The following is a 26,190-nucleotide window of genomic DNA, read 5'->3' on the forward strand; positions in this document are numbered from 1 at the left end:
TTATTATTAATATATAATAATAATAATTACTCGATCATTTTATTTTATTTTGCATTATTTAAGGGTGAAAATCCATTCAAATATATTTCTTTTTGGAAACATTACTCGATCCACATATCAAGAAAAAAAAAAGAAAGAACATGCTTTGGTACTTTTCAGCTCACACTAAGGCAGTTGATATTTGATCCAATTGAACCTAGGAGTCTCGAGTGGATTGATATTATCTTTAAACTGAAGGCCTAAGAAAACATAAAATTGATAACTTTTTAACCTATACACATAATAAATTTATATAAATATGAAATACTGAATTCATTAATTATAAAATCTGAGTTTAGAATCGGAATCAGATAGGATACGCTTGAATCTTCCACGGTCCAACCAAAGGGAACCAAATTTAAATAATCGGAGCAGTTCTCAAACTCTCAGATCGGGTGTCTGGAAAATTTGGATTCCATTGACAGCCCCAACTAGGGGTGCAACTCAAGGGGGGGGGGGGGGGGTGAGTTGATTTGGGACTAGGCTTAGTCTAATTTGAGGCCAGGCCCAATTCAAGTTTAATCCATTGGGCCATGGGCTAGGGTTGGTTGGGACGGGTTTAGACGAGTTGGATGGGTTTGAAAGAATTTATGAATACATATTTTATATGATTATATGTTATTGGGCTTTATGGTCCAATTTAAAAATAAAATTAATTAAAAATATCTACAAAATTCATTTACAAATGCAGACATACATATTTTATGTATGTACATATAATTAAAAAACTAGCGGGGAATTGCACGGGATTTCTTAAGCAATAGAAATGGTCATTTACTAAAATACCCCTTTATAGTTTTATGGATTTACTAAAATCTATCATATAGTTAGCATTTTGCTAAAACACCACTTATAATTTGCAATGGAGTTAATCAATCTTCCATCAGAAGTGTTGATCCTAATGTTCATTTAAATAAATTTAATCAAAATAAAATAAAAATAAAAATATCATTTTTGCCCTTTATAAGACACAACAACCACTCTATTGGCTCTATATTTAGTCAATTTTGTTTTCTATACAAAAAAAAAAGTGTTAAGGGTTGTGAGCATTAGAAAAATCGAGCCCATTTGCCACTTAGACTGGAAATGGAGTCACCACCCTTCAGTTTAGGAATTAGAGGTGATGAGACCTCTGAGAATAGTATGGAAATTGTTTTGGTTCAATAGTGACTCCGATAACCCAAGGCACTGATTAAACCAGCTTGAATAGGTCTCAGATGGAGAAGGAAGGGGTTACGCGCCCCACTCCCGAATCCAATAGGTGGGACCCACATGGGAATTCAGTTCAAACATGAACACAGAAATACTACTTCAATTAACTAAAAATACACTAGCAAGTGAGAAAAAACAAAAATGAACTTAATATAAGAGAATAAAACACCACTTATTTATTAGTTTCATGTTAATAATCTTCTCCTGCCCTTGTTTCAGTGAAGCCGAGAAGGAGCATAACTAGTTACAGACTAACAAACACATTACTCCTCTATCTATCCTTAGAACTGCAACATGAATCTAAAAAGACATTTGAGGCAGAAGAAACAACAATTAAAGGAGACCTATGCAATTAACAAAGATAAAAATCAAAGACAAAAATGCTCAGATTGATTCTTTATATGGGAAAAGAAAGAAACCCATACAATGACAATAACAGAAAAATAGCTCCGGTGAGATTGGAGGTGATACTACGAGCTTCTTGGAGCTGGTTCAATAGAACCGATTACCAGCCCCGCCGATCCTTTCTCCCCCCAAACTCCAGATTCGAAGAAACCATTCAAGTAACTTAAAACACATAAAATTGGGCACATAAAAAAACGAGAACAACCTCACATTATTTAAATTTGGCCTGAAACCGAGATGAATTGCTGCAACTGGGCGAGTTGGAAAGAAGAAATACCCGCTGTGACTCAAGAGATTGTGATAAAGGTGCTGGTGCTGCTATCTCTGCGCATCAAATCTGTTAGATTGGGATAGACTTCTAATGACGTCTGCTACGGTTGTATCTGTTCGTCCAGCGAACGCAATAAAGAGATAGAGATAGAAGGCAGCCGCCACCCTGCGAAGATGATGAACAGTGGATTTCGAAAGATTCATGTTTTTCCCGCTGAGAAGGAAATGTGGATGACGGTGCGAAATCGCTGAAGATCTAACGACAAATGAGCCGGATTTCGCCGCTGTTCTGGAGCCGCGAGGTCAGAGAAGATGAACAGTACCGCCGCTGGTTCCGTTCGAACAGGGAGAGAAGAGGAACAGTGTTCGCCGCCAGTATTCTGGATTGGGTTCGAAGGAAGGGGATGAGCTACAGTCCTTGAAGACTTCTCCCCCGTGGGATTACGAAAAGAAGAGTGGGGTGTGAAGTAACTGCCGCCCCGCCGATCGGCCGCTGCTCTGTTTCGGTCCAGAGGAGGAAGAAGAGTCCAGATCTGCCGCTGCTACAACCTGCAGCGACCAGAGGTGAACCGAGAGAAAATGGAGTGAGAAGAAGGAGAAGAAAAAGGAGGAGAAGGAGAAGAATGTAAGAGAAAGGGATCGGTGGAGAGAGATTTCCACCGGGCATCCTGATTCAATGATGGGTGGGTGAGATTTTGGGTTAAAGATGGACGGCTGAGATAGGTGTAACTTCAGAGGGGGTTGGTGTCAATAGGCTAGCGAGATTGGTCGGAATGGAATCGTTTTAGATGAAGAGGTAAATGATGGTATTTTTGCATGAAATTTCGTATTGGGTTTTGAGGAATTTTGATTTGATTGATAGGTGGCCCAAATGGGTTCCGATTGGGCAGATCTGAAAAGTGTTCGATTCGATTGATCCCGGGGCATGAAACGGAATCTTTGTGTGATTAAAGGTAAATGGAGGTTTTTTAAGCTGAAATTTCATAGGTGGGTATTTGGGGGTGTGTGGGATGTGACCATGAGATCAGTATTAGAGAGTCAAGATCATAGTAATTTGGGTTAATGGGATATTTTAGAGTGGAATCTTGGTATGATGGAGTGACAAATGAGAGAATTTAGGGTTAAAACTTCATGGGTAGGTGTTTTAGTGTGTCTGAAGCTTAAATGTGTGGTTCAATCGGTTCGAATGTGCCAAGATCAAGGTAATCTGGGTTCTGAGTGTTTAGGCTAATGAGAAAGGTCGAAATAGAATCTTTATTTGATGAGGGGGTAAACAGGGGAATCTTGAGTTGAAATTTTATGGGTAGGTGTTTTTAGAGATCCTGGGCCTGATGGTTGTGTCATATTTAGTGGTTGAGGTGTAAGTAGGGGTCGATTTGGGTCATTGGATAGGTATCGGACAGGTTTAATGGTGGATCTAAGGGCTCTTGGGGTGAAACTTAGGTTTTCTGGGTTTTTAAGTGTTTTGGAGAGATCGAAAGGGTTTGATTGGATGTTTGGGGTGAATTGGAGGCTTAAGCGGCGGACCGAGCAAAAATCGAGTGTTGACAAGGGTAATTTTGGAATAAAAAATCATGGGCCTAATGGCAAAACAAACACTCCTTAATGAAAATTTGATTAAATAAATAAGTTGTAAAATATATGGGATGTTTTAATAAAATGAAAACTATAAGTTAGGTTTAAGTAAATATGTAAAACTATAAGGTGTGTTCTAATAAATGACCCTAATAGAAACACATAAGAGTATACAATTGTTTTATATTTTCAACATTTTAAATAATTAATAATTATTTATATTGTATATACCACTTTTAATAAATTTTTTATTATACAAAAAATAACAATAATTAATTTTAGTTAGGTTTATTCATCAATCTGATGAAACCGACCAACCCGATCAACTCGATAGAAGTTGGTTAGTTTTTTGGTATTTTAGGTTAGATTTGGTTCAAAACTTTCCCAATTCGACCAAGTTGGATTAGTTTCACTTTGGCCATTTGTAAACTGACCAAAATCAAATGACCTAACCATGGATATATATTAATATATTTTTAATATAGAAAAGTGAGAAATTTCCTATATTTCTTAGTCTAAAATGTTTTATATCATAAATCTAATTTTTAATTTTATTTTTAATAATTGTATTATAATTTTTAAAAATAAAATTTATTCTTAAGTTTAAATCTTTTGAACTGACTAACAAAACAAAAAAAAATGACCCAAATTGATACAACTTGAGTGGATCGGTTTTCACAAAAGGTCACTTTGTCTCAACTGACCAACTCCCCAACCTGACTAAGTCAATTTGGTTGGCCAAATAGCCTACCACTGAATTGAACCAACTCATGAAGACTCAATAATTTCAGCTAGATTAGTAGTCTCATCTTTGATAAATAATAATAGTTTAATCTCCAATAACTATTGAAAATTTATAGTGACAATACACAATTATTGAAAATATATTGATAATGAAAATAATACAATAATTACAAAAATACAAAAAGTACTAAAATTCTATTAGTCAATGAATAGTATAATTTCAAATAATAGTTTAATCTCTAATAAATATTAATCAATAAGTTATAACAAAAATACAATAAATACCATGGTTTTCAAAACCAGACTGAACCAGACGGTTGGACCAAAAAAATTGGGAACCGATCAGTTGGTCGGTTTCGTTTTTCCCTAAAACCGGATATTTGCAAAAAAAAATGTTGATTTGGTCAGCAAATCGTTGACTTGGGCGGTTGAACCATTAGAACCGTTCAATGGTTTTGACCATTTTTTTTCATAATGAGCCGACCGTTTGACCCGGGAACTGGATCCTTGGCCGGTTCATTCTCTGGGCCAGTTTTAAAAACCTTGATAAATACAATAAGTACAATAAATTAAATTTAAAAATTTCAATAATAGTAGTTTAATCTCCAATAATTATTGAGAGCTTTTTGTTAAATAACAAAACAAAATATATTTATACATAATCATTGAAAATAAATTTATGACAAAAACAAAAAGATTACTGAAATACAATAAATATTAATTTTAGTATATAATTATGTAATAAATACAGATTAAGAGCTTAAAATTATTATTAATAAATATTTTTTTTGATAGTCATTTTCTCAAATTATTACTTGATATAAGTGAAATTAGTTATTTACAATATTATGTAAAAATACTAAATTATTATTAATTTCAATATTATCTTATAATTATTTTTTTCACTTTTCAGATTTTTTAAAATTTATTACATAATTTCTTTATTTTAACTATTTAAAATCTAGTTATGTTAAGTATTTTTATTTCAATTATTTAGTTATTTAAATACTTAAATTATATGTAAACTATTTAAACTTTAAAATATTAATTATTTATTGAATTTAATTATCCATTAAATCATAATTGATACTATTATTACGTAATTTCATTATTAATTTTCTAATATATTAAATTATTATTAATTTCAATATTATGTTATAATTATTTTTACTTTGAAGAAATTTTTTAAATTTATTACATAATTTCGTTATTTTAACTATTTAAAATCTTGTTATGATAAATATTTAGTTATTTTAATATTTAAATGATCTATAAAATATTAATTTTTTTTTTTATATTTGAATGTTATTTATTGAAAGCTATTACATATTATTAAATATTTGAAAAACATTTAAATTGATAATCCGGAAAAACATAATTTAAAAATATATTTTATAAAAATATAAAATTATATTTTATATTTTTAATAAATATGTTAAAGTTATTGTATATATATTTTTATAATATTTAAATAATTCTTAAACTTTTGAAATAGGAATTAGAGATAGTTTAGGAGAGAAACTCTCTGCTAAATTAGAGATAATTTTGGGGATAAGTAGGAATTAGAGATAATTTATAAGATAAATAGGAATTAGAGATAATTTTGGAGAAAGTGGGGGAGGTAGTTTAAAAGAAATTATAGGAGAAGAGATTATTTAGGTTTTTGGAAAATGCATCTCATTGGTTGTTTCAAAAATGACATTGAATAAAAAAAAGAAAAAAAATCAGAAAAATGAGAAATTTATTGACTGCTTTATTTTAATATATATATGACATATGCATGCATGTATGTATTTGCTTGTGTGACTTGGGTTGAGTTGGGCCAGAGTAAGGATGAGTTTGGACTACATGAGACCTCAACCCAAGCCCAACTCAAAATTAGGCTTGGCATGAGTTTTTTTTTTTTTTTTTTTTTTTTTTTTGTTTATTTTGGCTCAGGTCCAACCTGCAACCCAAAAATGCAGGTCCAATTCGTACAAAAACTTAGGTCGGGTCAATTTGGGCTCAGGTTAGGCCTGCCCAAATTGCACCCCTATTCACAATTCAGATACTAAGGCTGAGTTTGGAAGGAGTACAAATGCAAATATGTAGAGTGCAAAACCTTATATTTTGTATGTATTTATGTTGTATATATTTGCATTTGTACTCTTTCCAAACTAAGCCTAAGGGTTTTCTACTCAACAATAGAAAAATTCAACAAAATTAATTAAGTTGAAGTGTGAAACAATTCTGATGACACTTATAACTTGTTAAGGCAAATTGCAGGCCGATGACATTAAAATCATGGAGAACATGTGCGGGGTAGATAACAGAATCCATTCATCCAACGGCTCCTTTCACCTGTACACTCACGCTTTTCCTTGAATAAGACAGCCCATCAACGAGAAAGAGGTAGAGGCGTGGAGCTGGCAATTTTGACTCCAACCCTTTTAACCCTTTCACCTGAAAACCCATCCATTTGAATAGTGGGTCAATATGGGTCATGGGGTGTAAATGGATTAGATTTGAATAGAATCAAGCAATATTTGATTTGATATCCGCAATGGATATTGAAAAATAATATTTGAATTCGAATTTGAATTCAACTAAGTGTTCTAATATTTGATTAGATTTGAATTTGACCAATTAATTATTTTAGGTATTTAATGAATATATAAATAAATATTTTATTTATATAAATTATATAAAACATTTATATAATTTAATTATTATATATATAAATTATAGAAAAAATTCCAGATTAATACCTTATATTTTGAGCCTAATAAAACTTTGGTCCCCAAACTTTAAATTACGATAATTTAATACTGAAACTTTCAAAATGTACCAATCTAATATTTATTCTTGATGTCAGTCTCTCGCCACTATCAGTCTCACCGCCGTTGTTTTCCACCGCCACTATTTTTCGGTGTTCATGCCTTCATCACCACTGCCACAAAATATTGTCAATGTCGCTTAAAATGGAATAGAGGCTCCGATTTGTCAATTGTCATGGAACAACTATTGCACGACCACTGATCGTGGGTTTACAACAAATGATAACAACGATAACAATATGTTTCGGAAGAAGTGATCTACAACAAATGATCTCTTCGTGGGTCAGAAAATTAATTTTCTGCAGCGGAACAATGCAGCAAGCAACAATTTGAACCTTGAGTTGCAGAACAGTCCATTTAGTGGCTTGTTCTGTAAGTTTTGTGGAAATCATTGGATCTCTATGGATTTTTTTGGGATTTGATATGAAATTCAAAAATTTTGGAATTAGTGGCGGACGATTGATTTCTAATAGCCACTTAAAATTTTTGAATCGCCCAGCTTATATCGCAATTATCATTTTGGATTTTTTTCATTTTTTCTGTTTTTCTAAAATTTCTCATTTTTAATTCAAGCTAGAAATATATATACTTTTTTTTGCAAATTTTATCAATTTATTTATTCTCTGCAATTTTATTTTTGGTTATTTTTTTATCATTTTCTTTGTTTTTCTTCAATTTTTTACTTTAAGTGAAAGTATAGAATTTTTAAAATTTGTATCATTTTCTATAGTTTTTCTGCAATTATTGTTTTTTATTTTCTATAGTTATAGATCTATACTTTTCATTTTTTGTTATTTATTTTCAATTTCTGTGTTTTTTATATAATTTTCAGTTTTTTAATTTTTGTTGTTTTTCTACAATTTCTATTTTCTGAATTTTTTTTTGCAATTTCTACAATTTTCTTTACTTTTACAATTTCTGTTCTTTGTCTGAATTGTATATTTTCATTTAAATTTTTTATTGTTATATATATATATATATATATATATATATATATATATTGCAATTTCTGATGTTTTACTGAAATATATAACTTTATCATTTTTTGTGTTTTATGTATTTTATATTTGAAATTGTTTTCAAACTTTTTTTTATCCTTTTTCCTGTCTTTTTAGTTGAAGTGTATGTTTTACATTTCCTGTATTTTTTTTTGCAAAATTTTTCATTTTTCTAAAATTTTCCTATATTGTTTTACAATTTATAATGCTTTACATGAAATATATATTTTTTACCATTTTTTGTGTTTTTATGCATTTTTTATTTAAAAAAATGAAACTTTTATGTTTTTTAGTTGAAATATATACTTTATGTTTTTAATGCAATTAGAATTAGAGAAAAAAAAGTCTAATTTGAATTAGAGGATGACCCACTCAACCCACTAAAATGGGGTGGCAAATGGGTGGTGACCCACTCAACCCACACTCAACCCAACCCAACCCAATTCACCCATTTGCCACCCCTAAAAAGAGGGATTATATATTGCCAATAAGAAATCAATAGCCCTGCGGTTGATTGATTCACGTTTCGATGTAGTGCGTATGATGTGAGGTGATGGTCATATTGATATTGCCACGTGGCACCATTGTATTAGTGCTTTTTTTTTTCTCGAATCAAGGTGGATTGTGGTTTATGTACTATCTAGGTTGTAGGCACTTCTGTATGTCATATCCATAAGCATGGGGCTAAGGTATATAGAGTTAGCCATCACATCCTTGCCAATAGAGAGGGCAATTTTCCCTATCTCCACTAAGTACCCATCGTCCCTAACCTGATTGGGTTGAGGATTGAGATTGCATTGGTAGAGTTCAGTTTTAGTCCGGGCACCCTCAGTGAAGGCACCTATTCTCCGATTCGTGTAAATGGTTGAAGCATGCGAGGATGCTCCATACCGTTAGTTAAGCAAAACCCATTTTTTTGGAGTATTCTCCTCTCCTCTCCTCTCCCTTAACAGTGGCAGTGAATCAGTAGTAGATTCTCTCCTATTTCAGACCTCCACCTCTAGCCTCTCATCCTCTCTCTCTCTTCTTCCCCTCCCTTTTCCTCTTCTTCTATTCTCTGTTTCATCACTGCTGAGATCTGGAACACTCCCCTATTAAAGATGAAGCACAGCAGCGACAGACCCGCAACAACACATTGATCGGCTTTTAACCCTCCATCAAGAGGCGGCGGCGACAAATAGTGAACCCAGGCCGATATACGATCGGGACCAGCGGGAGTTACCCCTAGATCTTCCTTGCCTAAAACAAAGTTTATTTCATTATTTGTCAGCATGTGATCAGCCAATTACCTTCTCTTATAACCTCCTCTACATCCTTAAGTGTCAGAGAATTCCTGCTCTCACCAGAATCTTTCGTCATGGGTCACCACAACTAGGCGAGCTCACTTCATGCTCGACGGGTTCCGACATACCTGCAAGCGAGAGCAGAGCATGGAGTGTCAAAATATCATGAGTCTTCACATTTTTTAATTAGAAGATAGGGAAGGAGACGCCGTTCCCTTTGGATGGCATGCTTTAGTTGGGTCACACGAAGTTAAAGACGCGTGGCATGTCTTTCTTATGTGTGAACGCAACGTATAGAGTGTGCCCCGACTGAAGCCGAACTCGCATTGGTAGGGGCGGGGTGGGGATGGGGATTAATAGGGATCCCTAAACTCTAATCGGAATGGGACAGTGGTGGGGAGTGAAGTCCCTGTTCAGCCTTAACCCTGATTATATGTATTAGATATTATTTATATTAAATATATTATATTGTTTATATTATATATATATATAATATTTTAAATATCATTTATATTTTAAAATTTCTCTTTATTTTAATTAAATCTATTTTCTAAAAATACTCTTAATTATAAAATTTTGAAGATTTGGATTCTCGTGGGGGATCTGTCTCTATTGAAGATCGGAGACATAGGGTAATTTTTATCCCTAGCAGAAATTGGGGATGGGATGAGGATTTGTTTCAAAATCAGGGTCAAGGATAGACAACATGATCCTTGCCCCAAACCCACCCCATTACCATTCGTACTTGCAAAGTTCAATGGACACTTAAAAACCTGAGGGCAGTAAACAAACAAAATCACAAACTTCTGCCAGAACTCCTTCATGGTCTCACCTCACTCTGTGGGCACCATTGTGGCCTAGCCTCACAACCTCTCTCTGCCAACATCTTTGTGGCCTGGCCTTGTTCTATGGGCACCTTTGCAGCCTTACCTCATAGTCTTGCTTTGCCGATACCTTTTGTGGCCTCTCCTTGCCCCACAAGCACTTCCACAACCTTGCATAGACGACTTCGCAGTCTTGCCCCACTCTATGGGCACCTTCATGGCTCTGCAATCGCCTCTATGACCTTACCCTGCATTTTCTTGCGCCCTTGCCCATATCCAACTCCAAGGCCTCACCTCACAATATCACCATCTCCTATTGTGACCTCCTCACTTGCATTGCAACCCTGCTACGTGGTCTCCTTGTAGCCTTGCTTCACACATAACCTTGCGATTTAATTTGCTCTAGTTTCACCTTGCAATCTTGTTTCACCTTGCTCTCAACCTCTCATTGCTCTTTTCTTCTGAAGACCTAAGAAGGTTTGTGGCTACCCCATGTCTTTGCATGCACACAATGGGAGCCAAAGTACCAAAATAATTATCTAGACATGTGGCAACATCCCGACAAACCCAAGTGGTGCAAATCCTTTGACTACATATTCAAGAAAAACCGGGCCCAAAAGCTTATAAATAGAGGTCTCCTAAAGAAAACCACAGTGTTGTCTAGCCATCTCTCTCTCTTGTCGAAATTCCAAAACTGACAAACTATAGTGGCCTCATCCCTCATCGGAGGGTATGTAGATAGCCCCTTTGAGGGTTTGGCCAACTCCTTTTCTTTCCTCCTCCGGTTTAGATTGCTGTTAAAATGGGATCTTTGGAGCTAGATCACCTTAGTACTGAATCCTATATATTTATACCTATCATTTTGATGTCTCATTTTCCAATAAAGGGCTTGCCTTGCATAGTAGGGCCTCCCCATTAATACTTTTATCAAGGGAAAATTCCCAATTAGTACCCTCTACTTTGGGCCTAGTGCCACATTGGTCCCCAAACTTTAAAATACGACAATTTAGTACTCAAACCTTCAAAGCATGCCAATTTAGTACATATCGTTAATGAGCCGTTTAAGTGGCATTTGAAAAGATACAAATGCCCTTCGAATGTCATCTAATTTTCTTTATCAACCATTTAAACGTTGACAAAAAATAAACAGTCCCAAATCCTTGCCTCTTCAATTTAAGAAAGTTGGGGTCACTAGAATGCCCAGTGAGACGTGACCCCAACTTTCTTGAATAGAAGAGAAAAGGATTTGGGACTGTTCATTTTTTGTCAACGTTTGGATGGTTAATAAATAAAATTAGATGACACTCAAAGGGTATTTGTATCTTTTCAAATGCTACTTAACGATTGGTTAACAATAGGTACTAGATTGACATGTTCTAAAACTTCAGGTACTAAATTGTTGCATTTTAAAGTTCGGGGATCAAAGTGACACTAGGCCCAATTTACATGGTACTAATCAAGATTTTTCCCTTTTATTAATCACAAACATATGAGCAATACAATAAGGGAACAATCATATCCTATTTATGGCAGAGGAATCCAATTTAGACAAAACAAACCCTTTTCATTATTCACGTGAAAAAGATGACCAAAACATGTCATTCTTTCATTAAAATGAATAAATACACTAAAAATATATAATAATATAATATTAAGACTTAAAAATATATTATAATAATTAAAGTTAATTATATAATTATTAATTATTATAAATAAAAAGTATAATCTGAAACCATTTATGAATTAGGTTTATCAAGATTTTATAATTAATTACTAAAAGGGTTACAATTTTAAAATTAAATTTTGTTAAACTTAATTGATATAAATAATTACATTCATATTAGGACTATTAACAATAAAAATTATGTAATAAAAGTAATAATTAATAGACATATGTAGAAATTTAAGGAAAATCTATTATTTTTAATTTTATTTTTCTTCACTTATATCCATTTAGAGAAATAAAAATTATTAAATTAATAAGATTCACTTTTAATATAATAAATAAAACTGATTATACTAATAAAATTAATAAAGCCTTTCTAACTGAAAAATAATGCTTGAATTGAACTTAGACTAGTTTGACCCAATTGGGGATGCTTATTCTACGAAAAAGGGAATGTGGGATTCTTTCCTTCAATTTTGCTTGACAAAGCTCAACTCCCATGCATTGTACAGGTCTTGACTAGTTTACTCTTAAATCTCTTTGACTCTCTGAACCCCTTTTATCTCTATCTAATAAAGTATGGATATTAAATTGATAGATTGGATTAGGTTAATGTCCAAACCAAGCCCAACCCTAAAATGGAGCCTATCTAGGACTTTAAGTGATATCAAAAACAAAATCCAATTTTTCCAACCCAAACTAGAGTACAACTTGGAAACCTATCATGTTTGCTTGCTCGTGATCATCTGGGTTGAGTTCTTCACACTAAAGCTTATAAGCTTGGCTTATGCACTATTAATCAAGCATAAGCTTGGGCTACTTGAAGCCCATATCATGGTTTTGAATTTCAGCAATTAACCAATCGTTATTGAGGGGGATTCGAAGCTGATCATGTCATGTCTCAAGCACAAGATGAGGACTCATTGGAAGCTAAGGAACATGATTTCAAGCTGCATGCGGATTCGAGATTTGTTCAAGTGGGGGCTGGCGGACCATCATGTATTCAGAGAGGCAAACCAGACAGCTGATTGGCTTGCTCATGAGGCTCAATTTTCTTCTTTCACTATCTTAGCTTTAAATTCTTTTGTCTCTTCCTCCTTCCCTCCCTATCTGCTTTGCTGAATTTTGGGGACGCACTACTCCCCGTTTAATGTAGTGCTATTCTGCTTTATATAAAAGAAAAAAGCTTTGCATTTGCTTTTTTTAGAGATCATTGTAACTGTGAGGGTGTAGTATGACTTGTTACTTCAACTATTGCGGAATTGGGATTTGGGGTGCAACGAATATAATTCTAGTTCTGCTCATTCGATCCGAAAATATTTGCGGTGAGGGGTTAGAGATTTGGGGTGCAACAAATTCACTTCAACCAATTCCGTCACTATTTGCGGTGAGGGGTCAGAGATTTGGACGAGTGACAATTCCAGTTCCTCTCAATTCAAATTCCATCAGCAAGCCCAGTCACAACCTAAAGATGATTTCATTTTCGTAGGGGAATTAATGGAAACCTCAAGCTCAAATGTTCTGTCGCTCGGCCTCAGACTGAGACCACACTGTACACAGTACGCCTCTCCGGCTTTAAAACTGGGAAAGGCCGGATTTTGCCACTTGTGATCTCTCCTGAAATCCAATCTGGACGCCAGCTGTCAAAGAGTTAAGTTGTCTACGTGGATAGAAAAACAGGTAAAATCCGTTAGAACTGGAATTCTGAAACCTTCGCCCGCGATCTACCTTTCTTTCCATGAGCATCGCAACCTTTCTTCCATTCCAAGATATTATCATCTCTTCTCTTTTGCTTTATGCTTTCTCCAAAGGATTAAGCAACAGCCCTTAGAAGTTTCATTTCAAATCCCTTTACCACTATCATCAGGCCATCACCAACCAATTACTACATACTTCATCCTTCACCTTGTTCCTCTCAATCTTCTGGCCTCTGCAGAGGGAAAAATCCACCCCCTCACAGCATGGCGGTAGCTCATTTTAGTGCTACCCCACAAGCTAACTTGCGCACTTCTCTCCTTCCTTCCTCACTTCACAAGAAAAACCTCCTCTTTTTTCTCACAATAGCACCACCAGAACGACAAGCGAGAGGCACTCAAAGAAGAAGTCGAAGACAAGGCTCGGAAATTAGGGTTTCTAATGGAGGAGATTCGAACCTCGGTATGTGGAAGGGGTCCGTGGATCTTGAAAGGGATGCACTTGAGTTTCAGAAGATGGTCGAGAATTCTTCTCCTGTTTTCAGAAAGGACGCTGAAGATGATGACAGCCCAGAAGCACTGGAGCGGAAGAGTAAACAGTTCAAGAAGATCCTGGAGGTTCCCAAGGAAGAGAGAGACCGTGCTCAAAGAATGCAGGTAATTGATCGTGCTGCCGCGGCACTTGCGGCTGCTCAAGCTCTTCTTAAGGAAGGCCCTCCTCTGAAAAAGGAAAGCTTTTCGGCTTATTCGAGCTTTTCTGGATCTGATGGGAGTAATGGAGAAGTGAAGAAGAGTCCACATGGAGGTAACCTATTCATGATTGTGTGAATTGTGATTTTTTTTTTCAAAATCTCTGAAGGAGAAATTTGAGTATTCATATAATCTGTGGATGTTGAAGGAGAAATTTGTTATTTAAGTTAAGCTGTTTAAAATGAGATTTTGTGGATTATCCTGAGAAATTATGGTTTTGTACGATCTGAGAGATTTTAAAAATGAAAAAGAAATGTATCAATTAACAATGAAATATTTGAGTGTCAAGCGTTAGAACTCGAGTTCAAGTTTGAGAGTTGCCTAGGTCATAGGAAATTAGCCACCCTGTCTAGGGGAACAACTTGGATTGTGAGTGACCAGACATAACCTAAAAATAATGATTGAGTTGAACTTAGATCAACTTGGCTCAATTAGGAATATCATAGGGATTCTTTTGCTTCATTTTCGTGTTAAAAGGAATTCTTGGTACCTTTATTAATTAAGGAAAAAAACTAGAGTCATTTCTGCTCATATAACCTTCTACAATGTTCCAAAGTAGAGTTAAATGCTTGGAAATAGTATATAGAAGAGATGAGTGTTTGGTATTACAGTTTTGTGTATCTTTAAATGCCAAAGTTCTTTTGTGTAGTATTAATTCTTTGTCTATGTAAATTCAGAGTGGATTTTTTTTTTTTTTTTTTTGGTTTTTTTGCCTCCTGCCTCTGCATCTTCTCATGTGCACCCCCTTTTTGCTTTGAATGAAATGAATAGTTACCTCTTCTCAAAAGAGAGAAAAAAAAAGAAAGTTCTTTTGAAGACATTTTGGGTAAATTTCAAAAACGAAAATAGAACTTGAGCATAAGTGTGAGAGTTGAAGGTCATGCAAAGTTGCAAACCTTAAATTGCTTAGTTGGAAAAGGATCTCATCCCACTATGCTATTACCCCCAAATTTGGAGTTTGGGGTTATGGTTAGTATGTTCGGTTTTCTATATCTAGATATCTAAAAGTTCCCATAGTCAGGAAACTCTATGTTTACTATAATAAAAATCTACATTCTTACTGGGTTATGTTAATGTGTTTGCTTTTCTATATCTAGCAGTTCCTATAGTTCGAAATTCTACTTTAATCAACACCAACATTCTCATTCCATGATTTCCACAATATCATTTCAATTTGTTGCCCAGCATCCTCTAGTCGCAACTATTACAGCTTTTCATTTTTGGAATGACTCAGCTACTTTTTTGATCATATGTCTCATCTAGAGAGCATTTTGAGAAAAGGATTAACTTTCAGATGAAAATTTTAAAAAGAGAAATCAATTTTGAATAAAATTAAAAGAAAATGGTTTTAGAAACAGGGAATCTACACACCTCAAGAGACAACACCCGACTACAAATGAATTGTTAGGCAGAGCTGTTCAACAATTTTGCCACCTCTCAGCATGATATGCACTGAAGCATTGATTTTGGCAGAACAACTAGCAAAATTGTTTGGGTGAAAGTTACATGTTTAATGATCATATCTACTAGCTCTCAGAGGTGCAAGTCCAACTTTGTGTGTGGTAGGATTTCTCTGGCAACTATTATGTAGTATACACATCTTTCTTTAAGGACTCTAGAAGGACAAATGAATTGAATTGATACAACTCATGAGGTTTGAAAAGGCAGACAACACATGGTTTTAGGAGTTTCAATTAACTAATTTGATTAAAATTGATTTTGATGTGAGGTCGAAGAAATATTTAATGTTGATGTATGAAAAGGTGATTAGATGTGTATTTTGATTGGCATTAAGTGAACCCTTTTTTTTTTGTATGGGGCTGCACAACAGGGGGTAGGCAGTCCATCTCCCATACCCATAATCCCCCAACCCTGGTGGCAGAAGGATTTGATCCCAAGTCTCCACTATAATGAACCAGAGATCCTACCAACTGAGCATCGTTTGGTGGCATAAAGTGGACCTATGAACGGAAGGTTGGTGGATGCAACGTGGTTGGTAAAAGCACCATCTTGTTTCTCAATTCTCTCCAATACAATCAATTTGAGGGTCAGTGTTGAGTATAACAAATGGAGATTGAAAATAATACTGACTAATGAAAATGGAGCTTCTTTCATTATAAATTTCTCATTTTCACTTGTTAGTTTTTCTCTCTGTTATACAAGAAACCATTTATTCTGTTTATGCTCAAAACAAGTTTTAATAGTCTGAAACATAACTGATATTTCCTCCCACATTTGGATTGATTTGTTTCTTGACTTGATGGATTTTATTATCTGAATTTATGTGTCTAGAAGCTGTTAGTTCTGTTAAGTTGATTGTATCTGTTGTTGAAACTGGAATTGAGGTTTGGCTGTTGATATTTGAGTTGGTCAAAGTGATCTTTCCATAGCATTAGTTGTTCTAATATGGCATTTCTTGTTTCAAATGCAATTTCCAGTCAGTCAGTAATTTAAACCAGAACAATGCTGTGTGCATGTGGCTTATAATTTGCATGATCCTTTCCTAAATATATTTCTAAACTATGATGTCAAAGTAGGTTGAAATTTCAACTTTATGTAACAATTATCTCTTTGTCTGTAATTATACATCCAGATTTTTTTTTTCTGCTGATTATACTTGTTTTGGATATTTGACTTTAGTAGATGCCCAGGATGGAAATTTATTTGTACCTCAGTCAGGAACCTCATTTGGAACACCTGGTCCAGATTTTTGGTCTTGGACACCTCCCCAGGATGGTAATAAAAGTTCAGAAGATGTAGGTAACTCACAAAGGGAAAGAAAGCCGGTTTCAGATTCAAATTCAATCAACTTAGTGGTGGAGAAAGAACAGCCTGTAGATTTTCTTTCAATTCCATTTGAGAGTACCTTTTCTGAAAAAAGCCATAATCCACCTCTCCCACCCTTTCAGTCACTCGTTGAGGTTGAAAAAGTGGATGTTTCTGATTCCATTTCAGACCTGCCTTCCTTAGAAAAAGAAAGGGAATTACAATTTTCAACATATGCAACAGAAGCAGCAGATGCTCTTGACAAGGTCAGTGAAACATCATCCAATGGAGTCAATCTGGATGGTTCAAGGTGGTGGAAGGAGACAGGTACAGAACAACGACCTGATGGGGTAGTTTGCAAGTGGACACTGACAAGGGGAGTTAATGCTGATGGAGATGTTGAGTGGGAGGAGAAGTTTTGGGAAGCTGCCGACCAGTTTGACTATAAAGAGCTTGGTTCAGAGAAATCAGGACGTGATAGAGCAGGAAATGTATGGCGTGAATACTGGAGAGAATCCATGTGGCAGGTTGGTGGAAGTTACATAGATAACTTGTTTTAGTGCTCATTCTTCTTTATACAGCTACATAAATAAGAACATTCCGGTTAAATGGGCACTTCGGTTTGAGGGGTCATTGTGGTGTGTTGAGCTGACTTGACTGGATAAAACATATGTTCATCTTTCAATTTCTGTGAATTTTGTAAATCCAGATAAGTTATATAACCTGACTGTGTTGCAATTCCTCCTGTTGTTTTAGATGCTAACTATTTTGGATAAAGAGATCAATATCTAAAGGTTTTGCATCATGCTTCATAGTATTTGCATATGGCTCAGTACATAATAACAAGTTGAACTGTGTTTTTTTCTTTTTCCTGCAGGATCTTACAAGTGGGCTTGTAAACATAGAGAAGGCTGCGGATAAGTGGGGGAAGAATGGAAAGGGGGAGGAGTGGCAAGAAAAATGGTGGGAACATTTTGATGCCTCTGGTCAAGCTGAAAAGTGGTCCCACAAGTGGTGCTGCATTGATCCCAACACACCCTTAGAGGCCGGCCATGCTCATATATGGCACGAGAGGTACTCAAATTAGCACCAAACCCCGTGAGAAATAGGAAACTTTCATTCAAAATGAGGGGAAGGAATTAATCAATTTTACAAAAAGGGCAGAATATAAATTACAATTTACAAATATTTCCTAGTTATTTTTTGGGATGAGGCCGAGTATTAAAATTTTGTCACAGTTTCCAAAAGTCTGATTTTTCTTTCCAATCCTGGAGAACACAATGAAAATATATAGAGCATATAATCTCCCTCTAATTTTGGTTATTGGTCCTTAATGAAGATTAATAGAATATGTTCTAGGAAATTAGATTAGGTAGACTTGAGGAAGGGATAATATTAACATGAAACAGAAATAATAGGGAAGAAACGAAAATATAGGAATATATAAGAATTTCCATTTCAGATATTGATTTTTTCTTTTAAATTCAAACCAACTTTGAAATTATACTAAAATTTTGAAGAATGTTTTGTTTTCAATCCAGATCAAAACCCAGTTCAAAACAAAGATTTAAAACCTTGGATGAGCATAGTGCTACAAAACAAACTTGAATGCCTGGATCACTTCATAACAGATATGGTTCCTTCTCCTGATGTCAAAAAATAAGGAGAGGAATCCTCTCCATCTTTTTTACACTCTCCGAAAAACATTTGCAGTTTAGCAAGTATCTGCACTTGTTTTTGCTTAACCATGGATAAATGCAAATGCTCAATTTATATAACCATATTTTTTGGGGAGGTCCTTTGACGCAGACAAATAAAAACTCAGTCCATATAGGAGCTTTACCTCTTAATCCTGATTTCCCTTTTCAAACAATGGCTGGAAAAGTTAGCCAACTTCACTTCTGATCTTAAGAATATTGCTTGCTAAGATCTTAACTGTTTAATTAGCTAAACGCATGGCACACTTGCAGGGTTCCAGGGACTGTTATGGGTTCCTGATTCCATCTGTAGGAGGTAAACTTGGAAACAATTGATCTTTACTGTTAAATTTAGATTTTTCTTCTGTAAGGAAAGTAGCAGTAAACAATCTAGATCGGAAGCCTTCTGTTGACATATCACAATATGTAGGAAACAGTAAATGGAGACTCTGATCATATCCATGTGCATGATGTTTATGGAAATTTGAATATGGCTTCATCCAGTCCCCTATCCTGGGACAGTGATACAGTTCCACTGGATCAGCATTATACAACCACAAGTCTAAAAGAATGAACTGAACATAGTGTTTCCTTTGGTTCAAAATGCATTTCATAGGTTTTTCTTTGTTGGATGAGATCTATGACCTCAGTTTTGAATATCTTGTTTTTCATACTTTTTTTTTCTCTCTGCATCGTATACCTCGACAGGTGGGGTGAGAAATTTGATGGACAGGGTGCCAGTATGAAGTACACTGACAAATGGGCTGAGCGCTCCGAGGGGGATGGGTGGACAAAATGGGGTGATAAATGGGATGAGAACTTTGATAAGAATGGGCATGGTATCAAGCAGGGAGAAACATGGTGGGAAGGCAAGCATGGAGAGCGGTGGAACCGCACATGGGGTGAGCATCACAATGGCTCCGGATGGATACACAAGTATGGAAAGAGCAGCAGTGGAGAGCAATGGGACACACATGTAGAAGAAGAAACCTGGTATGAGAGGCACCCTCACTATGGTTTTGAGCACTGTTTTGAAAACTCTGTGCAACTCCGGGAAGTTGAGAAGCCGCCTGAGACGCTATAAACCAACCATGACAAGCTTTAGCCTTCATGCTTGAGTTCCCTTCTTTTGTTTTTCCTTCTGTATTTTTTTTCCTCCTTTTTTTTACTTATTTTTCTTTGTCCTGAGTGAGATAGATGAAGTTATATGTGTATTACACATACGATGAATCCTAACTCATCAATCAGCATCACCGTCTTAACGAGTAATTAGCATGCATAGTCAATTATCGAACATTAGCTTCTTGGTCAGTTTGTTGGGGCTTTCGGGGGGGGGGGGGGGGGGATGTATCGGACTATGTGCTCGGTTGCACATTTTAATGAAGTGTTCTCTCTATGAAAGATTGCAGGAAAATATGTCCATCTCTCCGAACAACTGCGCCAGTGACAATTTAAGAAGTTTTCTTGGTTCAAGGATTATGGAAAAGATACCAACTTTTTGCTGTAGACATGAATATAGCTTGGCGAAGAATATCGCACTAGACTTCTGTAATAACCCAAAAAATTTGATGAAATAACCTCTCTATAACATCCAAAGATTGCATGGCGTACACTCCAACTCTATTAGATATGTCAGAGTTATCAATCATAAAATGCAGTTCGATTTAAGCCAATTTTGACATAGAAACAACCTTGGTTCAGTGTTCACCATCCTCAAAAATTGTGGGCCATCTTAGAGCAAAGTGAGATGGGCCGAAAGAAGGCATAAAAAGAAGGGTAAAATACAAAAACCTTCCCTGAAGTTTTTGACAATCATAAAAATCTCCCCTTTAGTTTCACTTCAACAAAATCTTACCCTGAATTTTTAAAGAATTCAACAAAAACCTCCCTTTCATCATAAAATCCTCCCCTAAATTTTCCAAATACCCATTTTACCCTAGTCAAATCGGCAGCAACACATCCAAAACCGCTATCGTCCATCTCTCACCGTTAAATCTAACAACGCTATTGTCGTCAGCCATGGTTTGATTAGACTGTTCACCATTCTGAGACATGGACTCTGGTATCGGTGGTAACACATGCTTCAGTGCCTTGGGAGACTTAGCAACCATAGGTGCCGGTGTTGGAGCCAGCGTTGGCACTGGCATTGGCAAAGCCTTGAATAACTCCTTGAGTAACAACACTTTGTTAATCGTGAACATCCTCGTTATCTTGGCTGTCACGATCTTCTCCAATTTTACCAACTCGTGCGTCATTCTGAATTGTGGAATTATACTTATTGGCACCATCTATTGCTAACGTGTTCACAACTCCGTTGTTCGACCTCAACATTTCCATGGAATGGTAAACAGGAATTCCATGATACAATAACAACAAATTCTTTCCATCTATTCTTAGGTTCTTGTATTTAGTGGGGCAGAACAATGTTAACCCTCCTTCAATGTTGTTGTCAAATGTCTGCTCAGCTTCGGAGGCCACTAGCATATCTGTGAAAACCTTACAACCTTGCTTTGACATTAGAGATGTGAGGTTTAGTTGGCTGGGGCCCGAAGTGGGGGCTTTGTCTTCAACCGATGCCATGACCTTGCCATGGTTGGATGCCGACCTTACTGCCTTTGAGATTGGTGATCTTGACGAAGCTAGAAGTGTCGGGGGCGGAGCTAGTGGCCAATGGCTTGGAACATGGTGGCAGTCAAGACTATACCATTTGTCATTTGATGCTACTTCTATGCACCAAAATAATCAAGGAGAACATGAAGGGATTGGACGTTTTTGATAATTGGATGGTGTCAATGGAGAGGTGTTTGGATAGGAGGCCTGACATGTCGCAATTGTAGACTATGCAGACCGCGATGGTTGATTTCTACGTCAAGTTGAGTGACAACTAAGTATTGAATGAAGATGGAGAATTTAGGGTACTTTGCTAGGATGCACGTGATATTGTGTGCATCGGTGACCTCGACTAAGAGCAGGGGGAGAGAGGGTTATTGTTCCGGTGGCCATCAGGAAGAGCTGCATTATTTGAGTAGAACGAAAATATGATAGTGGTTTTGGGTGTGTTGTTGTCGATTTTATTAGGGTAAAATGGATATTTGGAAAAAATTGATGCACTGGTTTAAATCTGGATTAGTAAGAGAATGAAGGTTTTTGTTGGTTTTTTTAAATATTCAGAAAAAGATTTTGTTAAAGTAAAACTAAAGGTATGATTTTTATAATTGAGGAGAGGTTTTTGTATTTTACCTAAAAAGAATACTAAATAAAGTCAAATAAAGTCAAAGATTGCTTACACAATTAAATTGGTAATGATTAATGAACTTATCCGGCTCTCATCGAATCGGGTTTTTGATCATGGTTTGATCCATAAATTTCCCGAGGTGCGCTCCATCCACGTACGTAGAATTGCAGTTTACAAGTTGCCTTGCTTCTTCTGCAGATGTACCAATCAACCTACGACTCAACACGTATGCTCCAAACAACAAGACTGGGACCCAACTTGGAAGTAATTTCTGTACTAAGCAGAGAAGAGTAGTAGGACCCACTAGAAGAGTCAAGTGGAAATCTATCCTGAGTCCTGAGCATTCTAGTAGGACCCATTGGTATTCATCAGACAATTTCATGGTATGATGTGCGGTGTTAGATGATGTTGGCAGGATGTTGGAAGCCAGCACCAGGAGACTCTCATTTCTAAGGTTCTGGGCTTTTTTAGTAGGCCCATCTAAAACTAGACTCTGGATACTAAAGCTATGAATTCGGTGGTCACAAAAAGATCGTAGAATATACTGGTGTCACACAAAACACACAGCGTATTGCATCTCCACCGATATAAACTAGTGGTTCGTGTTGAACTGAAAACGAGAAGCTCCCATCTTTACCTATTTCTCAATTCTCATACTCTCTCCTCTCCTGGCATAGTTTTCATATACTTCTTAATCACTCATTTCTCTTTCTCTCTCCATCTCTCATGCTAAATTGCTTCCCTGGTAAGCCATTTCACCTTTCCAGCAGTCTATGCTTTCCATTTCTTTCTTTCTGCTGTCTATAAAGTTTTATCAATGCTGATAATTGAATGATTATAGTAACCCCATATAGGTACACTTGCAGATAAGCTGTGTTGTAGAAAGAACTCTGAATCGACAGTCTTCAATTGCCAGGGGGAAGCAAAAATTGCTGGATTTTGCATGTGGGTTTTCCTTGCATACTAGAAATCACAACTCTTATTTGGGGGTTTTCTTCCTGTGATCACATGGGTTCTGCAATGCTCAATGGTGCTGAAAATCTCACACTCTTTAGAGGAATAGCTCCGAATGGGTTGGGATTTCTGGGTTCTGATTTCCATGGGAAGCATCTCCCCAAGATGGGTTTGGTCTGTTATGGAAGAATTAATCCCAAAGCTAGAAACCTAGCACCAAGATGCAGTCTCTCTGCAAGGCCCGCTTCTCAGCCTAGGTTTATACAGCACAAAAAGGAGGCATTCTGGTTCTATAGGTTTCTTTCCATAGTCTATGACCATGTTATAAACCCTGGCCACTGGACTGAGGACATGAGGGACGAGGCCCTCGAGCCTGCGGATCTCTATGATCGAAATATGATAGTCGTAGATGTTGGGGGTGGAACTGGATTTACTACTTTGGGTATAGTCAAGCATGTGGATGCCAAGAATGTTACCATTCTCGACCAATCCCCTCATCAGCTAGCTAAGGCCAAGCAGAAGGAAGCATTGAAGGACTGCAAAATTATTGAAGGTGATGCTGAGGATCTTCCCTTCCGTACTGATTATGCCGACAGATATATATCTGCTGGAAGGTAATTTTCTATCTTCTTTTCTTATTTCCTTTTGTTAAATTTACAGGTCAAATTCTACAGAAACTTTTAGTTTAGGTACCAGTAGATACCTATTCTTTTCCTTAGCCAAATTCCACCTATATGGATTGGAATTGGATATTGTCTTGAATCTTGAGCTTGAGTTTTCTTAGATGGATCTCGCATCAGTATATGTGGGTATTTCATTTCAGCATATTCTATTGTAGTTCCTTTTATACCCTTTTGAGGATGAGTTCGGACTTGCATACCTCTGAACTTACAAAATGTATTCATCTTATGAGATATTTTTACTTAAATTTTAGTTATTTATTTGGTTTCGTAATATAGTTCCATGGTATGTTGCATCATATATTGATTACTCTTATTTTCAGTAAACGTGGATTTATTTTATCTGGAATATCAGTAGAAGAGAGAGCGGGGGAGGGGGGGCGGATCCACAATGGATTATTTTCCTGATAGTTATTCTATGATTTCTTTCTTCAGTATCGAGTACTGGCCTGACCCACAGCGCGGCATCAAGGAAGCATACAGGGTCTTGAAGTTAGGAGGAAAAGCATGTCTTATTGGCCCTGTGTACCCAACATTTTGGTTGTCTAGGTTCTTTGCAGATGTCTGGATGCTCTTCCCAAAGGAGGAAGAATACATTGAATGGTTCACAAAGGCTGGATTTAAAGATGTTCAACTGAAAAGGATTGGCCCAAAATGGTACCGTGGGGTCCGTCGGCATGGCTTGATTATGGGATGCTCTGTGACAGGTGTGAAGCCTCGGTCAGGGGACTCTCCCCTGCAGGTAATCAATCTTTTCATCCTGCCTTGCTAATACTTAGCTATGAAGAAGCATTCATGGTGTAAGTGTAACCTATAATTTCTTTGTTTTAAGCCATTTTCTCATGATCATTTTCACTTTCAACTTTTCATAGAAAAGGTATCACAACTACTAGCTCACAACTTTCTATTGTCATGTGAAAGTTGATTATAATGCTTAGCAATATGAGATGTAGAAATTTAGGATCATCTAGTTGGATCAATTTTACTGATAAAATCATTGATTGAAATAGAATAAGTAGGATGCTGATCATGACTTTTTGACTGCTTCATTACATTGGACTGAAAGGTTTTCATTATTGGGATAAACAGTGAGTGAACCTTCATATTTATAAACGTTGCAAAATAATGTCTATGAGAAAGAGATGAAGCACAACATGAAATAGAAAGAACATTGTGTTACTAAACATCTATAAGGCAAAATATATCAAATGCCAAATGATCACAGAAGGAAAGGTGATGAGCACTGCTAGATAAATGAAAAGAACAATGCAGGCACCTTACATAATGCTAAAACAAATAAAATTATCAACTATGATAGATTTCTGATGGACATGGAGGATTTTGTGTGTGAGTGTGTAAGCATACTCTGAAATTTTCCTCCTCTGGTTTTGGGTGGTAACTATGTTTTGGAAAATTTTGTTCCAAGGGCTCATGTTGAGAGAGGTTGGCAGTAAAGATTTGGTTGGTAGGTTTTTTACCATCTTTTTTATTTGCTGGTTGGTAGATTAGTTACCATCTTTTTCATTTGCTGTGAACCAGGTCATTTAATCAGTGTCAAGTTTATACAAACTAAGTGGGTGTGCTTCTAGTCTCTTCACATACTTTGTAACGAGTCTGTTGATTTAGTTTTCTTTTAATTAGCAGATAGAGGTATAAAGACTTGGTTTGGTGTTAAGGCTTACTATTGTATTTTTTTTTTTTTATCATTTACTTGCATGAGACATCTGAGATACTTTCTGTTGATACAGCTTGGCCCAAAAGTGGAGGATGTAAAGGAGCCTGTGAATCCATTCATGTTCCTTATGCGGTTTATTCTAGGTGCCATGGCGGCAACATACTATGTCCTCGTTCCTATTTACATGTGGATCAAAGATCAAATTGTTCCCAAAGGTCAGCCTATATGAGAGAGAGAGAGAGAGAGAGAGAGAGAGAGAGAGAGAGAGAGAGAGAGAGAGAGAGCTTCTTTGCCCATTTGTTCACTGTAAGGCTATAACTCGTTGCTTTTGATAAGCTTTTCTTTCTTTATGTTAAATAATTCCATTGACTTTTGGGCTTGGATCTGCTGCCCACGAGCTGTTCCCACATCCCTGGGTTTTATAGCTTCGCTTTGGGAATATCTCCTTGTCATTCATGGGGAGATGTTCCCTATATATGGTGGTGGTGTTTCGTGGGTAGACATGTGGATAGGAGACCGGGGCAATGATTAGTATATCCCTGTATCTATCTCTCCATCCAAAGAGTGATTACGATGCAGAAATGAATATGGTTCATTTGTGATACATTAAATCTCAATATCAATCAGTCAAAGACGTTATATGGTTTATTTCTCTTTATTGGTTTATATTTCTCATGGTCCATTTATCAATTATATTAAATACATTATATGTCACGTTCATGATTTTGTTTCATGTAAGGATCAAACCGGTGATCGAACCGGTTAGGGTCCGGTTACTGGTTTGAATGGTCCGACCGTTCAATCTGAATGGTTGGCCCGTTCTGACAAAAAAATAAAAAAATTTAAAAATTTGAAAAACAGTCAAAACTGTTTTAATGGTTAATTGGCCGGTTCAGCAGTTTGTTAT

The 26,190-nt window shown here is 36.1% G+C and overlaps 2 protein-coding genes and 1 pseudogene across 7 annotated transcripts; 2 read left to right on the plus strand and 1 right to left on the minus strand.

The window, feature by feature from the left end:
* The first annotated feature begins 12,523 nt into the window (after positions 1-12,523).
* On the plus strand, positions 12,524-20,008 carry LOC148879071 (protein LIKE EARLY STARVATION, chloroplastic-like). 3 transcript variants are annotated; one of them, XM_088960468.1, is made up of 5 exons: positions 12,667-14,331; positions 16,917-17,569; positions 17,920-18,116; positions 19,013-19,055; positions 19,448-19,577. In XM_088960468.1, exons 1-4 carry the CDS (start codon positions 13,794-13,796, stop codon positions 19,038-19,040), a joined length of 1,416 nt encoding a protein of 471 aa, XP_088816594.1. In that variant the 5' UTR covers positions 12,667-13,793; the 3' UTR covers positions 19,041-19,055; positions 19,448-19,577. The 3 variants fall into 3 exon arrangements, with proteins under 3 accessions (XP_088816593.1, XP_088816594.1, XP_088816592.1); XM_088960467.1 differs by lacking the exon at positions 19,013-19,055 and having other exon boundaries at positions 12,524-14,331; positions 16,920-17,569; positions 19,448-20,008; XM_088960466.1 differs by lacking the exon at positions 19,013-19,055 and having other exon boundaries at positions 12,702-14,331; positions 19,448-20,008.
* A 671-nt stretch (positions 20,009-20,679) lies between these two features.
* On the minus strand, positions 20,680-21,757 carry LOC148879072 (fasciclin-like arabinogalactan protein 2 pseudogene; annotated as a pseudogene).
* Positions 21,758-22,509: 752 nt separating this feature from the next.
* APG1 (S-adenosyl-L-methionine-dependent methyltransferases superfamily protein) lies at positions 22,510-25,931 on the plus strand. 4 transcript variants are annotated; one of them, XM_088960472.1, is made up of 5 exons: positions 22,516-22,719; positions 22,841-23,542; positions 24,044-24,350; positions 25,357-25,510; positions 25,545-25,931. In XM_088960472.1, coding segments are annotated over exons 2-5 (1,023 nt in total). In that variant the 5' UTR covers positions 22,516-22,719; positions 22,841-22,982; the 3' UTR covers positions 25,547-25,931. The 4 variants fall into 4 exon arrangements, with proteins under 4 accessions (XP_088816597.1, XP_088816596.1, XP_088816598.1 ...); XM_088960471.1 differs by having other exon boundaries at positions 22,510-22,719; positions 22,829-23,542; positions 25,357-25,931; XM_088960470.1 differs by having other exon boundaries at positions 22,514-22,719; positions 22,816-23,542; positions 25,357-25,931.
* The last annotated feature ends 259 nt before the right edge of the window (positions 25,932-26,190 follow it).

Source organism: Nelumbo lutea, chromosome 1 (genome assembly GCF_056320005.1).
Source record: "Nelumbo lutea isolate HS-2025 chromosome 1, American lotus-T2T, whole genome shotgun sequence".
Lineage (NCBI taxonomy): Eukaryota > Viridiplantae > Streptophyta > Magnoliopsida > Proteales > Nelumbonaceae > Nelumbo > Nelumbo lutea.